Consider the following 14,928-nt stretch of genomic DNA (forward strand, 5'->3'; position numbering starts at 1 on the left):
GAAAATGGCTATCATCATGTCCCCTCTGTCTTTTCTTTTCCAAACTAAACAAACCCAATTCTTTCAGCCTTCCTTCATAGGTCATGTTCTCAAGACCTTTGATCATTCCTGTTGCTCTTCTCTGGACCCTCTTCAATTTCTCCACATCTTTCTTGAAATGCAGTGCCCAGAACTGGACACAATACTCCAGTTGACAATACCCTAGCCAGTTCAGAGTAGAGTGGAAGAATGACTTCTTCTGTCTTGCTCACAACACCCCTGTTAATGCATCCCAGAATCACGTTTGCTTTTTTTGCAACAGCATCACACTGTTGACTCATATTTAGCTTGTGGTCCACTATAACCCCTAGATCCCTTTCTGCCGTACTCCTTCCTAGACAGTCTCTTCCCATTCTGTATGTGTGAAACTGATTTTTCCTTCCTAAGTGGAGCACCTTGCATTTGTCTTTGTTAAACTTCATCCTGTTTACCTCAGACCATTTCTCCAATTTGTCCAGATCATTTTGAATTATGACCCTATCCTCCAAAGCAGTTGCAATCCCTCCCAGTTTGGTATCATCTGCAAACTTAATAAGCGTACTTTCTATGCCAATATCTAAGTTGTTGATGAAGATATTGAACAGAGCCGGTCCCAAAACAGACCCCTGCGGAACCCCACTTGTTATACCTTTCCAGCAGGATTGGGAACCATTAATAACTACTTTCTGAGTATGGTTATCCAGCCAGTTATGCACCTACCTTATAGTAGCCCCATCTAAATTGTATTTGCCTAGTTTATCGATAAGAATATCATGCGAGACTGTATCAAATGCCTTACTAAACTCTAGGTATACCACATCAATCACTTCTCCCTTATCCACAAGACTCGTTATCCTATCAAAGAAAGCTATCAGATTGGTTTGACACGATTTGTTCTTTACAAATCCATGCTAGCTATTCCCTATCAGCTTACCACCTTCCAAGTGTCACACCACACATGAGTGTCACACCAGAGAATCCCATAGTACACTGCACTCCTTTGGCAAGTTTGCCTTTTTTAAAAAATCATCATTCTGTGTTAACGCAGAGACTCACCTAGTTTCACTTGAAGTGGGGACGGTTTATAGTTCATGGCTACAGTCTCTCCCTCCCTTGTATCGCAGTCTCTGTCTGAGATAGATGCAGCTGTTGGATCCTGTTTAAAAAAACAAACAAACAACCATCAGACATGGCTTAGCAAACACAGATATGCCATCATTTCTCTAATTTGCTGCTGCTTGAGACCACCAGCATCCAAGTCTGGTAGGACAGAGAGCACAGCTGTGCGTTTTAAATCATTTGAATCCAGAGGTTCTACAGAACAGTGGAAGCCATTTAATAAGTTTAGGGCACTATTTGAAAAAATCAGTTTTCAACAGGCTTAGATGATAGATCATCCAAGATACTGGAAAGATAATACAGAGTTGTTCCATCACCAGTTCAAATCCAGCCCAGATTGGTAGTAACCCAGCCATTACCATCTGATCGCTGTTTGGTGACCTGTGTGGAATGCTATTGTGGTTTCAGTCAAGTTCCTAGCTGACATATCCATATTCATGACTAGCACTCTGGTGGCACACCTCAGGAAGGCCAAGGATTGACGGACATGGAGATTAAACTCCTGGTCCCTGCATGACAGGGTGTCAAGAAGCCTTTACTGCCTGTGCTGTACCCATTTTGCAGATAATTGAGTAAGTCAGTCTGCAGCACCTAGAAGCAACACTGAAATTCTCTTAGAGAATCCTGATGTCCCATCCACCAGGCCCATTTGCAGAAAATCCAGGCGGTACTGTATGGTATAGTTTTTCCACTAACCCCTCTAACACACAGGTTGCTAATTCCCACAATCCCATCACTAACACAAGATCTAAAATCCATTCACTGCAAACTTCAAAGCCATTGAAATCATCTTTGTAGCAAAAACTGCTTTTAATAAGGTCCATTTCTTTCCATCTAGGAGCTACAAACTAAGCTGAAGACATTTGTAAATTAGAATTTACATCAGACAGAATTACATGGGAAAACATGTGCTTAATATTAGATCCAAATATTCCAGGGATACTAAATACTGGAATATGCCATTTCAGATAAGATAGTTCTTTTCAGACTCTCCATTTCTTGAAATATGCATTACTAAGTTTAGGGTTTTTTTAACCAAACCCCCCCCCCCCCCCCCCCGAAACAAAAAACCCTACATAAATTTGGCACTTTGGGACATCTGTTTCCAAGAAACTAAGAAGACTATCAGTTCAAAGAAAGGGACTGGTACACTCTGCCAACAATAAAAGAGGATCCTTTAGTGAACAATTCCTTTACACACTGTCAATAGCACTGATCTGAATACACACCCTCACTGTGCACAGAGTATGTTATGCCTTCTGAATTTAAGCGTACTCATGAAATAAAAGTGTGTCAGTCCATTCAGGATCAGTCTTAATAGAACTGGAACCTTCTAGAAAATTTAAGCTGGCAATATTTTACCAAGACACTATTTATTTATGTTCTCTCAGGAATCATTGCTTTTTACTACTAATAGTATTTTATGCTTACAGTACTTTTCACCCAAGGATTTCAAAATACTTTACAAATAAAGCTGTATAACACAAAACTTATTTTACCTTCCACTAATGCCACCACATCTGGGAAGGAATGTGGCAGCTGTTTAACAGCCCACAACAACAGTTTAGGACAGGTAGTGAAGATAATATAGTCTCCGGTTTTGTTAGGCCCAACAGAAGTATCCAAATGGATTTTAGGAATGACATGAAGGTTGAAAGTTCTACTCTTATGAAGAGAGACATCAGATCTTTAACAATCTTTACTGGTCCGGGCCTGTTTTCCCAACACAATTGAAAGGCTGATTATCTGGATAACTTTATAAAATAGAATTGGTCTTTAAAATCCACCTACCCACTTAATTTGGTCATGTTACAATGCATATTGTGTGGCAAGTCATTGACTGGAACACATGGGTTACAAAGATTACTTTTTCAGAAGTCAGGATCCCAATGGCACCAAAACCTATGCAAAAGGGAATATACGACAGGGGTTCTGATGAAATATCCAGCTTTGCAAAGCTGCTGGAGACTGATAGCAAAACTTTTTATATTAAAAGCAGCACCTTATCTGCTCAGTGTAGAAATTAACATGCTGAGGGAGCAGGAGTTGCCCATTTGCAATCAACAACCAGTTTGCCATTGAAGTGTGCATCTTAGCCTCCCCCAGCAAAGGCTAACACTGGAAATCAGCTACCCAGCATCAAACTGGGAGGGCCACAAAAGGAAGTTGTCATAAACAGATAAGTAAGAGTTAATAGAACAGGAGTACTTCATATCTCTTTTGACTGTAAAGGGTTAACAAGTTCAGTTAGCCTGGCTGTCACCTGACCAGAGGACCAATCAGGGGGCAGGAGACTTTCAAACCTTGAGGGAGGGAAGTTTGTGTGTATGCTGTTAGTGTTTGATGGTTGTTCTCTCTGGGTTCTGAGAGTGACCAGACGTGCTACCAGGTTTCTCTCCAATCTCCCTGATACAGTCTCTTATATGTCCAGAATAGTGAGTACTAGGTAGATAAGGCAAGTTAGGCTTATGGTTGTTTTCTTTATTTGCAAATGTGTATTTGGCTGGAAGGATTTTAATTTGTACTTGTATACTTAGGGTGGGAGGGTATTCCCAGTGTCTATAGCTGAAAGACCCTGTAACATATTCCATCTTAAATTTACAAAGATAATTTTTACTGTTTTTCCCTCTTTAATTAAAAGCTTTTCTTGTTTAAGAACCTGATTGTTTTTTTTTTTTTATTTTTATTCTGGTGTGAGATCCCAGGGGACTGGGTCTGGATCCACCAGGGAATTGGTGGGGAGAAAGGAGGGAAGGGGGAGAGAAAGGTTAATTTCTCTCTGTGTTAGGATTACTGTCTCTCTCAGGAAGAGTCTGGGAGGGGGAGAGAGAAGGAGGGGGGAAGGTGGATTTTCCTCTCTGTTTTAAGATTCAAGGAGTTTGAATCACAGTGATCTTCCAGGGTAACCCAGGGAGGGGAAGCCTGGGAGAGGCAACGGTGAGGGAAAGGGTTTACTTTCCTTGTGTTAAGATCCAGGGGGACTGGGTCTTGGGGGTCCCCGGGCAAGGTTTTGGGGGGGGACCAGAATGTACCAGGCATTGGAATTCCTGGTTGGTGGCAGCGCTACAGGTTCTAAGCTGGTAATTGAGCTTAGAGGAATTCATGCTGGTACCCCATCTTTTGGACGCTAAGGTTCAGAGTGGGGAATTATACCATGACAGAAGTCAGTTCACAACATGAACAAACTAAGGTTTAGACTGAAAACATTTCCATTTGCAGTGTTTTCAGATTAGTAGGTCAATGGTAGATTGACAAGAGAACAGGCTTAGGATATGGGACTCTCTGTCTGAACAACAGTCACTGTCTACATCAAGAGCTTCAAAGCACATGCCCAGCCTTCTCCCCTCTAAACTTAAAACTTAAGGAAAACTGAGTCAAAACAGTCTGAAATACCTGCAAGCACATTGAAATACTACCACATGCTATTCTAATGGACTTTGAGTGTTTGTTTTTTTACAGAATTCTACAGATCGAGGCAAACATTCTATACTCTGATTTTGAAATTACAGCTATGCTGTGTAACTGATGGTAGGTCACATGATATTATTTCGGTTTGCTGATTGGGATGAGCATAATACTTCTAATCAGAAGGAAAACTTGAAGCCACTGTAGGGGCTTCAAATCTTTTAGAGGAGTCATCTCAGGGAATTTTAGAAAACGTTCAGTCTTTTGATTTTCAAGCCATCTAGTTCTTCATTCCTGGGGTGAAACAAGTCAAGCTATGGCAAGAATTGTTGGCTGGCAACGGAGTTTAATCTGAAGTTCTCTCACAACATAATTGTGGGCACACAACTGCAGTATTCTAATTGTGGGCTCAGATTCTTGAGAGTTTCATTTGTTTACTTCTCTGGCAATGGGGATATAAGGAACCTTATCCTCTTGCTAAGCTAAGCACTGTCCTAGCCTTACAAAATATGCCATTTCTGGACAGTTAAAAATTCATTTTTGCAAGCTTTTGTGTGAGTAACCATTGCTTGAACATTCACTGAGAGCAAATACAGAAGGGGCAATGAGACTGGCTGAAACAAACCTTTTTTTCAGGTTTTTAAGGAATGATCAGGGTTCTCCCTCCCCTCCCAGTATTTAACCAGCTTTATTAAGAATGCAAGCTCTGCCATATCAGATCAGTCCAATGGTCCATTTAAAGTGACATTCTGCCTCTTACTGTGGCCAACATGGAATGCTTCAGTGGGAGGTGGAGAAAAGAATCGATGAACCTCACAAATTGTGCAATCCTGTATATGGGACAACAGAACTGTGCCGTGGGCATTAATATGCTATTAGGATACCTTGTAAAGTGCATTCTGCTTTCCCTCTCCTCCTCCCTTGACATCCTGCAGACCTGAATGTCTCTCCTACCCTCCACCCCATGACACCTTCAAGAGAGCGCCAGCTCGCTTCGAATGGCCCCTGCACCGGGACATCAGGCTGACAGAGTTCCCATCATGTTTAGCTGTCCACTTTGAATGCTGCTAACTTGAGTTTTATTTCACTTAACACTGTATTTAGCTCTGTCTGCTCACGCGCTCCAATCCTAAGAGGCAGCCCTATTTAAGGCAGTTGAAAATGTAAACATTTCATCGCTCTGCTCCCTTTGGTAAATATTTTGAATACTTGGGAATTTTTGATTTTGATGAGAAGATGGGGAGAGCTCTCCCACTCTCAAATGATAAAGAAAGGAATGATCTGCAAAGCTTTACCAAATTACTTTACTCAGCAATTCAGAGATGCCAGTTTGATAATCAGAGGCTGATTCGTTGTGACCCAGTAGCTTATTAATGTCATGCAGATCGTTTCCACCTAAAAATAGCTGGATGTACTTGCATACAAGACACTCTGCCAGCATATTGTAAGCGATTTCACACTTGTCTCCATGAGCGACCAGTGGAACAGAGAGCCTCTTTGCTTCCAAAGGCTGTTCTCCAGGGCTCATACACTCTGCAAACACACACAAGGCGGGACAGGTGAACACATTTTGCTTAGCTTTGAAACCATTCAAACACTGAGTCTGAAAATTCAGCAAACGTTATCAGCTTCTGGTTCTGTTTAGGAGAGAATGAAAAAATGGGCAGAATGGCAAAGAAAAAACCAACAGTATGTACCCCCTATACAGAGTGCCCACTTATGCCAGCTCAGCTTTCAACGGGCAAAGGAGTTTCTGCCATACTGATTGCGTTGCACAAGGCTCTTTTGATCTAGAAAATAACCCCCCTATGAACACCTGTGCCTTCTGCTACTCTGCTCCATATGCTCAGAATGCCCTTCCCAAACTCATTTACTAAGTACCCACCCATGCAACATTCAAATCCCTCCTAAAAATCAATTTCTGCAGCATTATATTGAAAGCTCTTTGGGGCAGGGAGACTCTTTGGGCTGTGCGCACACATACGTATCGTGCATCACACAATGTTACTGCAACAGCAGTATCAAATGTTTTACAAAATGGAGTGCTCACACTGTAAGAACTCCGGACCCACCAAGATGTACATCTGTCTAAACGAATAACTTCTCTTCCTGAGGCAGGTTACCTCTTTGCTTGCTTGTCAAGTCTGCCATTTAAATTTTAAGTACTTTGGGACAAAGATAAGAACTCTGTCTGTTTTCTGTGAAGCACTGAGTACACGTAGGGTAATGAAGAAACAAAACAAAATGAAACCAACTTATCCTTAGAAACAATCATGGGTTTAAGTGACAGGCAAAAGGTTCAAGAACTCACGCCACAAATTTGTGAAGCCAAGTTCTAGCTTTAAAAAGCTTCTCAACTCATAGGCAATTCACTAATCTCCATTAGCAAGCGATTAAACTGTCACATACTCTCAGGCAGGGGTAATCGATTATTTTTTGTCAAGCTCCAGATTTCTTGGTCAAGGTGTTGTCAAGGTCCAAACTCCAGAGAAAATAATACAAAAACAATAATAATCTGATAATAAGAAGTAAATAAAAAGATGCTACGGTCCATTCAAAAGCATCTGGCAGCCCAGATTTGGCCCACGGTCTGCCTATTGCCTATCCCTGCACTCACGTATCACAAGCAAATACTTCCTGGCTAGGCAGGAGGGGGAGCAGTCATGCTCTTATAAACAGAAGAGGCTTGGATTTTATACAGCTCCAGCATCCTGTTTTTGTACAAAAGCTGCTAGATGGATGTGTAGGTAAGCAAAGGGAGAATGGAACATGGAACAGAATGGTTTAGGGAGACCGGTAATGAGACAAGCTTCCACCTCTAACCAAATGAAATCCAGACCAGGTCAGCATTTATTGTAACCTGTCAGCACTCAGCAGTTACTGTACCCTGCTACGTGGCCTGTGACACCAGGCAGTCTGTCTGGTTTGAAGTGAACAGACAAACAATAGACCAAGTGGCACTCTTGTCGGCAGAGTCAGGCGTGCCACAGAAATGCGACTTCCTTGTCACTCCTCACTACGATCCCTCAGAGCACGGGAGGTATTGGCATAGTGGCGTCAAGAAAGCGTGAACTGCAAAGGCCCGTGCTGTGGGTAAAGAAAGGACTTCAGCTTTCAGAGCTTCTCCACCTGGCAGGTTTCAAATTCTTTTGTATAAATATCAAATGGGCGACGCTGGCCAGGACATTAGGGTTAGCCCAGAGCTTGAGAAAAAAAATGCAACAGCTGCCTTAAGGCTAAGCCTACGAGCTCAGGTGATGGCAGTCATGCTGCAATGCCTCTTCCTCCTCCCTGTGCTTATTTAAGTTTATATTGGTACATCTTGACTTCCTCCTAAAAAACAAACTCTGTCCCCAATTAATGCTCCTTCATCTCCCCAATACATCTATTAATGCTTGGCTCTCTCCTGCTGCTGCCCCTGCTATCCTTCTGGTACCCAGCTCCATTCCTCATTCCCTCTCCCAGCCTGTGAAAATAACAACAGCCCTGGGATATTCTGTAATGCCTCAAGCCACTGTTCCCTCTTTGCCCCACTCCAGAAAGAGCCAATGGCTCCTCACTCGACTCACCCAAACAAAATTTCAGCCTAACCTGGGAAAGTCAAATTTTTCAAATCCTGCATTAACCTTCTGTGGTGAGGCAGAGTGGCCTCCCTCCGAGCTGGAAAGTGAGGGACCACTACACTCCTCTCTGTGGGCAGAGCTAAATCTGCCCTCTCTTCCCAACTGAAAGTCCTGGGGTGGGACAGGAAGTATGAAAGGAGTGCCTGGAGCTCAGTTGGGGCTGGAGCACTGGAGGGAGCAGATGTCTCTTCCAGGGAGCTGGAATCTCAACCGGATCCCAGACTTGACCCCAAGTAGAGCTGCACCCTGTGGCGGGAGGAGACAGAAAAGTACCCTGAGGAGCTGCCAGGACTGCCATTAGACGAGGAGCTGTGGGGATTGCCAGCAGCCGAGGAGACAGAGGACCTTTGGACTACAGGGCCCTACACACAGACTGCGGTAGGAAGTAGCCCAGAGGAACCAGACTCTGGTCCAGTTCTGCTGCCTGAATGTGAGTCAGCGTGTTGTGGTGGGATTCTCCGCTGGCCCAGTGGCTGAACACTCCGCCTCTGTTAGGGACCTGACCAGGGACCTGGTGGAATTGGCTGGGCCCGGCTCCCCCTACCACCTCAGCCCTGAGGTTGCAGCCTTCCCACCTTTAAGCCCAGACATCTGCCTTTGTCACCCATCTGCTAGAGTAAGGACTGCCTGTTTGGTGTCTGCCCTGCCTAAGTGTCCGGGCCCCTAAACTTCTTTGCTGCTGTACCCTGCCAGCTGGCCAGATCCCTAAACTGTTCAGTGCCCCACCTTGCCTGAAGGTGCTGGGCTATCGACTGTTTGTGCTCTGCCCTGCCCAGAGTTTCCCCTACAAACTGTTACTTGCAGTCTGCCTGTAGTGAGGTGCAGTAGTCTCCCTCCCCACTACACCTCCATACATATTATGATAGACCCAGGCCAGTTGGGAATAGCAGAGTAGTAGAAGGGAGATATACTGGCTAAGGAGTTTTCTGTTCCCTGAGTGACCAGAGCAGGGGCTGCTCCAGGCTAATGAAAACTCCTGACTCCAATCAACCTGCTAAGAGTCAGGTGAGGCTGTTAAGCACCTGACTCTAATTAAGGCCCCTCGGATGCTATAAAAGGGCTCACTCCAGTCAGGCCAGAGGGAGCCAGAGGAGAGGAAGTGCGTGCAAGGAACTGGGAGCAAGAGGCGTGCAAGGAACTGAGAGTGAGTAGGCATACTGCTGGAGGACTGAAGTACAAGTGTTATCAGACATCAGGAGGAAGGTCCGGTGGTGAGGACAAAGGTGTTGGGAGGAGGTCATGGGGAAATAGCTCAGGGAGTTGTAGCTGTTGTGTAGCTGTTCCAGAAGGCACTCTAGACAGCTGCAGTCCACAGGGCCCTGGGATGGAACCCGGAGTAGCGGGTAGGCCTGGGTTCCCCCCAAACCTCCCAACTCCTGATCAAACACAGGAGAAACTGACCTGGACTGTGGTTTCTACCACAGGCTGTTTCCCGACCCATAGGGTGAATCTGTGAGGTGAGCAAATCCGCCAATAAGCGCAGGACCCACCAAGGTCAAGGAGGAACTTTGTCACAATATATTTTTGGTGAGTGCCACTGGTGTTTAACTCCCACCTGGATGACCTAACAGAGACAGACGGGATCTTGGCTTAAAGTCTTGTATAGTCAAGCATCAGAAGACAAGTCAGTCTAGGATCCCAAGGAGATCTATGATCTGACTTCTACTCCTGTTTCCTCAATCGTTGTTCCCCAGTTCAGTGGCCCCCTCCAGTCTTTCAGGGGAAAGGCTGTTATCTTTAGGTGCGCTTTGCCACAGGACATCAAACAAGCTAGAATCACAAGGAGACTGAGGGCATGGCCACACTTGTGAGTTAGAGAGCATTAAAACAGCCTTGTGCACTCTAACTCACGATGCGTCCACACTGGCAAGGCATCTAGAGAGCCCAGACTCCAAGGCTAGAGCGCTCCTGGAACTCCACCTCAGCAAGTGGAACAACGTTTGATGCGCTCCCGCTAGAGCGCTGTGGCGCCAGTGTGGACGCCCTGGTCTGTTAATGTGCTTTGATCAGCCTCCAGAAGTGTCCCACAATGCCTATTCTAGCCACTCTGGTCACTACTTTGAACTCTACTGCCCTGCTCTGAGGTGACCAACCGTCAGACCTGCCCTTTAAATTCTCTGGGAATTCTGAAAATCCCCTTCCTGTTTGCTCAGCCACGCATGGAGTGCTCTCAGAGAATCTTTCTAGGTGACCATGCTCCACATGCCAGGCGATCCTCTGTATAGAGCAATGGCAAGGTGCTGGACCTCATCAGTGTTTGTAGGGAGGAAGCGGTCCAGTCCCAGCTGCGCTCTAGCCGTAGGAATTACGATACCTTCGGGTAGATATCAAGGGACAAGATGCAAAGGGCCATGACCAGGACACACTGCAGTGCAGGGTTAAAGTAAAGAAGCTGTGGAATGCCTACCACAAAGCCTGCGAGACAAACCGCTGCTCCAGTGGTGCCCCCGTGACCTGCCATTTCTACAAAGAGCTGGATGCTATACATGGGGGTGCCCCCACCTCCACTCTGAGGACCACCATGGACACTTCAGACCCTAGTTCAAGGCAGGAGGAGGAGGAAAACGGAAGTGAGGGTGCTGAGGAGGGGGAAGATACCTTGGAATCCCGAGATGCATGCAGCCAGGAGCTTTTCTCAAGCCAGGAGGAAGGTAGCCAGTTGTGGTGCCCGGTGCTTGGGGAAGGACAAACACCAAAGGAGGTTCCCAGTAAGTGACTTTTATTTTGGGAAGGAAGTTATTCAGTGTGGGCTCTTGGGGCGAGGAGGGTTAGGGCTGCATGCATGCCTAGATGTAGAATAGGGCGTTGATGTGCTCTCTCACATTGTGGTAATCAGCCATGGTGATCTCTTCAAAGGTCTCATCCAGAAGTTGGGCAATGTGCTTGCACAGGTTTCTTGGGAGAGCCACGGTGGTCCTTGTCCCAGTCAGGCTAACATGTCCACGCCCCTGTGCCGCGAGGGGCAGGGAGACTATTGCTGCACACAGGCAAGCTGCACATGGGCCAGGATGGAAGCCGCATTGCAGTAGAAGATCCTCCCTGGCTTCCCAGGTCACCCTCAGCAGCAAGACATCTTCCAGGATGAACTCCTGTGGAAAATGTGGGGACAGTGTTCAGCAGAGGGGCCCACTGGAGCTGTTGGCTCTTCCCAAGGCACAGAAACCCAGAGGACAGTACAGCCGTGAAACAATCAGTCCCTCTTGACCCTATGCTTACTCATCATTTTGGGGGTCATGTGGGTTATGTGTGCTGGCTTTGGGACTGGCAAATTATTCTACTATGTAGACTGTGCTAGCCCTTAAGTACGGGGGAATCATTGCTCTATCTGGTGTGAACAATGCTGCCTCTGTTAAGTGTTGCATTTTGCCTTTACAGATGCAACCTTGAGATCTCAGCCGTCCGTTTTATCACCAGCTGAAAGACTCCAAAGAATTAGGAAGAGGCCACGTAGAAGCAAAGAAGATGTGCTGCATGAAGTAATGCAGCAGTCACGTAACGAGAATCTAAAAGCCCAGGAGTGGAGGGACAGTGAAAGGAGGATCCATCAGCAGAACGAGGAGCACCGGCAGAAAAGTGTGGAGCTGCGGCAGCAAAGCATGGATTGGCTGATAAGCATCATGGAGCACTAAGTGGACTTGATCCAGGCGCTCGTAGCCATGCAGGCGGAGCACTACTGCATCCGCCCCTCCTGCAGCCCTTGCCCCAGAACTCTTTCCCTTGTGCCCCCATGTCACCTCCAACCCACTTTCCACAACATCCAGGTTCTTATCGCCACCAGCTGCCTCCAAAACCTGTAGCCTCACCACTCAGCCCTGAAAACTACGACCCTTACCCACTGCACTTACCCCCCTTCACCATGCATTATAGCCATCCATGCATTTAGGGCAGCACTCACTGCACAGCACTGAGTATGACAACAGGACATACGCAAATCTGTGACTGTACTGTTCCCTACCTCACCCCTTTGCCCTGTTTCCTAAGAAGTTGTGTTTCTTTTCAATAAATGAATTTTTTGGTTTAGAAAACATTTTTTATTATTGCATAAAGTAAATGATATCTTAGTCCAGGAAAGCAACAGGCACTGCAAGTCAGCATAGCAAACACAGATTCCTACTAGCATTGGAATCACTGCACTTCACTCCCGTGAAGGGCACCAGACATTACTGGTGGCTTTCAGCCTCAAATTGCTCCCTCAAGGCATCCCTAATCCTTGCAGCCCCACGCTGGGCCCCTCTAATAGCTCTGCTCTCTGGCTGTTCAAATTCAGCCTCCCAGTGTTGAACCTCCGAGTTCCATGCTTGAGTGAATCTTTCACCCTTCCCTTCACAAATATTATGGAGGGTACAGCATGCGGATATAACCGCGGGGATGCTGTCATCAGCCAGGTCCAGCTTCCCATACAGAGAGCGCCAGCGGCCCTTCAGACAGCCAAAAGCTCACTCCACAGTCATTCTGCACCGGCTAAGCCTGTTGTTGAACCGGTCCTTGCTGCTGTCAAGGCTCCCTGTGTAGGGTTTCATGAGCCATGGCATTAAAGGGTAAGTGGGGTCTCCAAGGATCACAATGGGCATCTCGACTTCCCCTATAGTGATCTTATCTGGGAAAAAAGTCCCAGCTTGCAGCTTCCTGAACAGGCCAATGTTCCGAAAGATGCATGCGTAGAAGCAAAGACAACATGCATCATGCACCTTTCTGGGCCAGCCTGCGTTAATGTCAATGAAACGCCCACAGTGATCCACAAGCACCTGGAGAACCATAGAGAAATACCCCTTCTGGTTAACATACTCGGAGGCTAGGTGGGCTGGTGCAAGAATTGGAATGTGCAAAGCCAGCCACAATGTCATGCACGTTACCCAGAGTCATGATTCTTCTGAGCAGGATGCGATTAATGACCCTGCAAACTTGCATCAACATGATTCCAATGGTCAACTTTCCTACTCCAAACTGGTTAGCGACTGATCGGTAGCTGTCTGGAGTTGCCAGCTTCCAGATTGCAATAGTCACCCGCTTCTCCACCAGCAGGGCAGCTCTCAATCTCGTGTCCTTGCGCCGCAGGATGGGGGGCGAGCTCCTCACACGGTCCCATGAAAGTGCCTTTTCTCTTCCGAAAGTTCTGCAGCCACTGCTTGTCATCCCAGACTTGCAGGATGATGTGACCCCACCATCCAGTGCTTGTTTCCCGAGCCCAGAAGCGGCGTTCCATTGTGGTAAGCATGTCCGTGAATGCCACTGTCATAAGCTAAAGGTTAATGTCTCTTTCACCTATAAAAGGGTTAACAAACAGTGACCTGAAACACCTGACCAGAGGACCAATCAGGAGACAAAATACTTTCAAAACTGGGTGGAGGGAAGGTTGGGTGTGAGTTCTTTGTTCTTCTCTCGGAGGGTCTGAGAGAGACCAGACATTACTACAGGCTCTCTAAGTTTCTTTTCATAGAGTAAGTAAAACAGGCGGGTTAGGCTTTTTAATTGTTTTAACTCTATTTGCAATTGTGGATCTGGCTGGTTAACTTTTATATGTGTAGTTGCTGGGAATATTTTGATTTGTATTGGTACTGGTGGGAAAGTCTCTTTCTGGTGTCTGTAAGCTATAAGACCCTGTAATATTTACATCTTGAAGTTACAGAGATAATTCTTTACTTTTTCCTTTCTTTTATTAAAAGATTTTTTTTATTTTTTTTTTTTTTAGAGAACCTGATTGTTTTTTTTCTGTTGCCCTTGTTTTATCCCAGGGGATTGGGACAACTCACCAGGACGGGTGGAGGAGATAGGGAGTGATAAAATCTCTCTCTGTTTTCCTTGAATCTGTTTGCCTCCTTGAGGAAGGCAAGGGAGATGCTTCTCTGTATGGTGATTTAAGAGGTTAGATCAGTATCTCAGAATAGCCCAGGGAGGAAAATTCTGGGAGGGGGAGAAGTGGGGAATGATTTATTTCTCCTTGTTTTAAGAACCCAAGGGATCTGGGTTCTTGGGGTCCCCAGGGAAGGTGGGGAGGTCAAAGTGCCCCAAAACACTATATTTTTGGGTGGTGGCAGCCTATCAAATCTAAGCTAGTAATTAAGCTTAGGGAAATTCATGCTAGTATCTCATTTTCTGGACTCTAAGGTTCAGATTTGGGAAAGACTGCTAGGACATGGTGGCAGCGGTGGGAAAGATAAGAATCCAAAAGCCAGTAAAATTATTAAGTTTCTTTCCTCTGCTAGCTGCTTGTAAGCAGAGAGAAGGGGTTTGTTTTTTGGTTTTTTTAAAACTGCAGCTAGAGAATTTTTTTTCTTGCTCCGTCCAGCTGTGCATAGGGAGGGCTATTAAGATTTAACGATGGTCGTTTGTTAAACAAAGCAGCCTTAAGTGGTCAGCAATGCACTCCAGCCAGAACACATTTGTAAAGGAAAGACAGTTTCTTTTGCTTTTTAACTCTTTTGGAAGAGGCTAGGAAGTTAAAAGGACTCTGTTGCTAAGCAACCCCAGGAAGCCAACAGAGAACCTGCATTTCAGGAAGTAAACACCAGAGGGCACCCCAACACAAGAAAACAGGAATCATAACTTCCAAGGCAAAAATGGATGCAGAGAAACAAATCAAAGAAGCAGACCACAGGCGACAAATGGAAAAAAGAGAAAAAGAGGTGGAGCTGAAAGAAAGGGAAGAAAACATCAAACCGGCAGCCTACAAAAGAGAGCAAGCAGCCAAAGATGCAGCCCACCAACGAGAGAGGGAGAAACACCAACAAGAAATGGAAAAACAACAAAAACAGAGTGAAGAGAG

At 45.7% G+C, this 14,928-nt stretch overlaps 1 protein-coding gene across 3 annotated transcripts in view; it reads right to left on the bottom strand.

Moving 5' to 3' along the window:
• Positions 1–14,928, bottom strand: part of FAM219A (family with sequence similarity 219 member A) — a 156,213-nt gene that overhangs the window by 59,440 nt on the left and 81,845 nt on the right. For all 3 annotated transcript variants that reach the window (XM_030565817.1, XM_030565816.1, XM_030565815.1), the window contains exon 2: positions 1,075–1,174. In XM_030565817.1, coding sequence (XP_030421677.1) covers positions 1,075–1,174 — 100 coding nt within the window. The remainder of the gene's footprint in view (positions 1–1,074; positions 1,175–14,928) is intronic.

The sequence above is a fragment of the Gopherus evgoodei genome, chromosome 6 (assembly GCF_007399415.2).
Source record: "Gopherus evgoodei ecotype Sinaloan lineage chromosome 6, rGopEvg1_v1.p, whole genome shotgun sequence".
NCBI lineage: Eukaryota > Metazoa > Chordata > Testudines > Testudinidae > Gopherus > Gopherus evgoodei.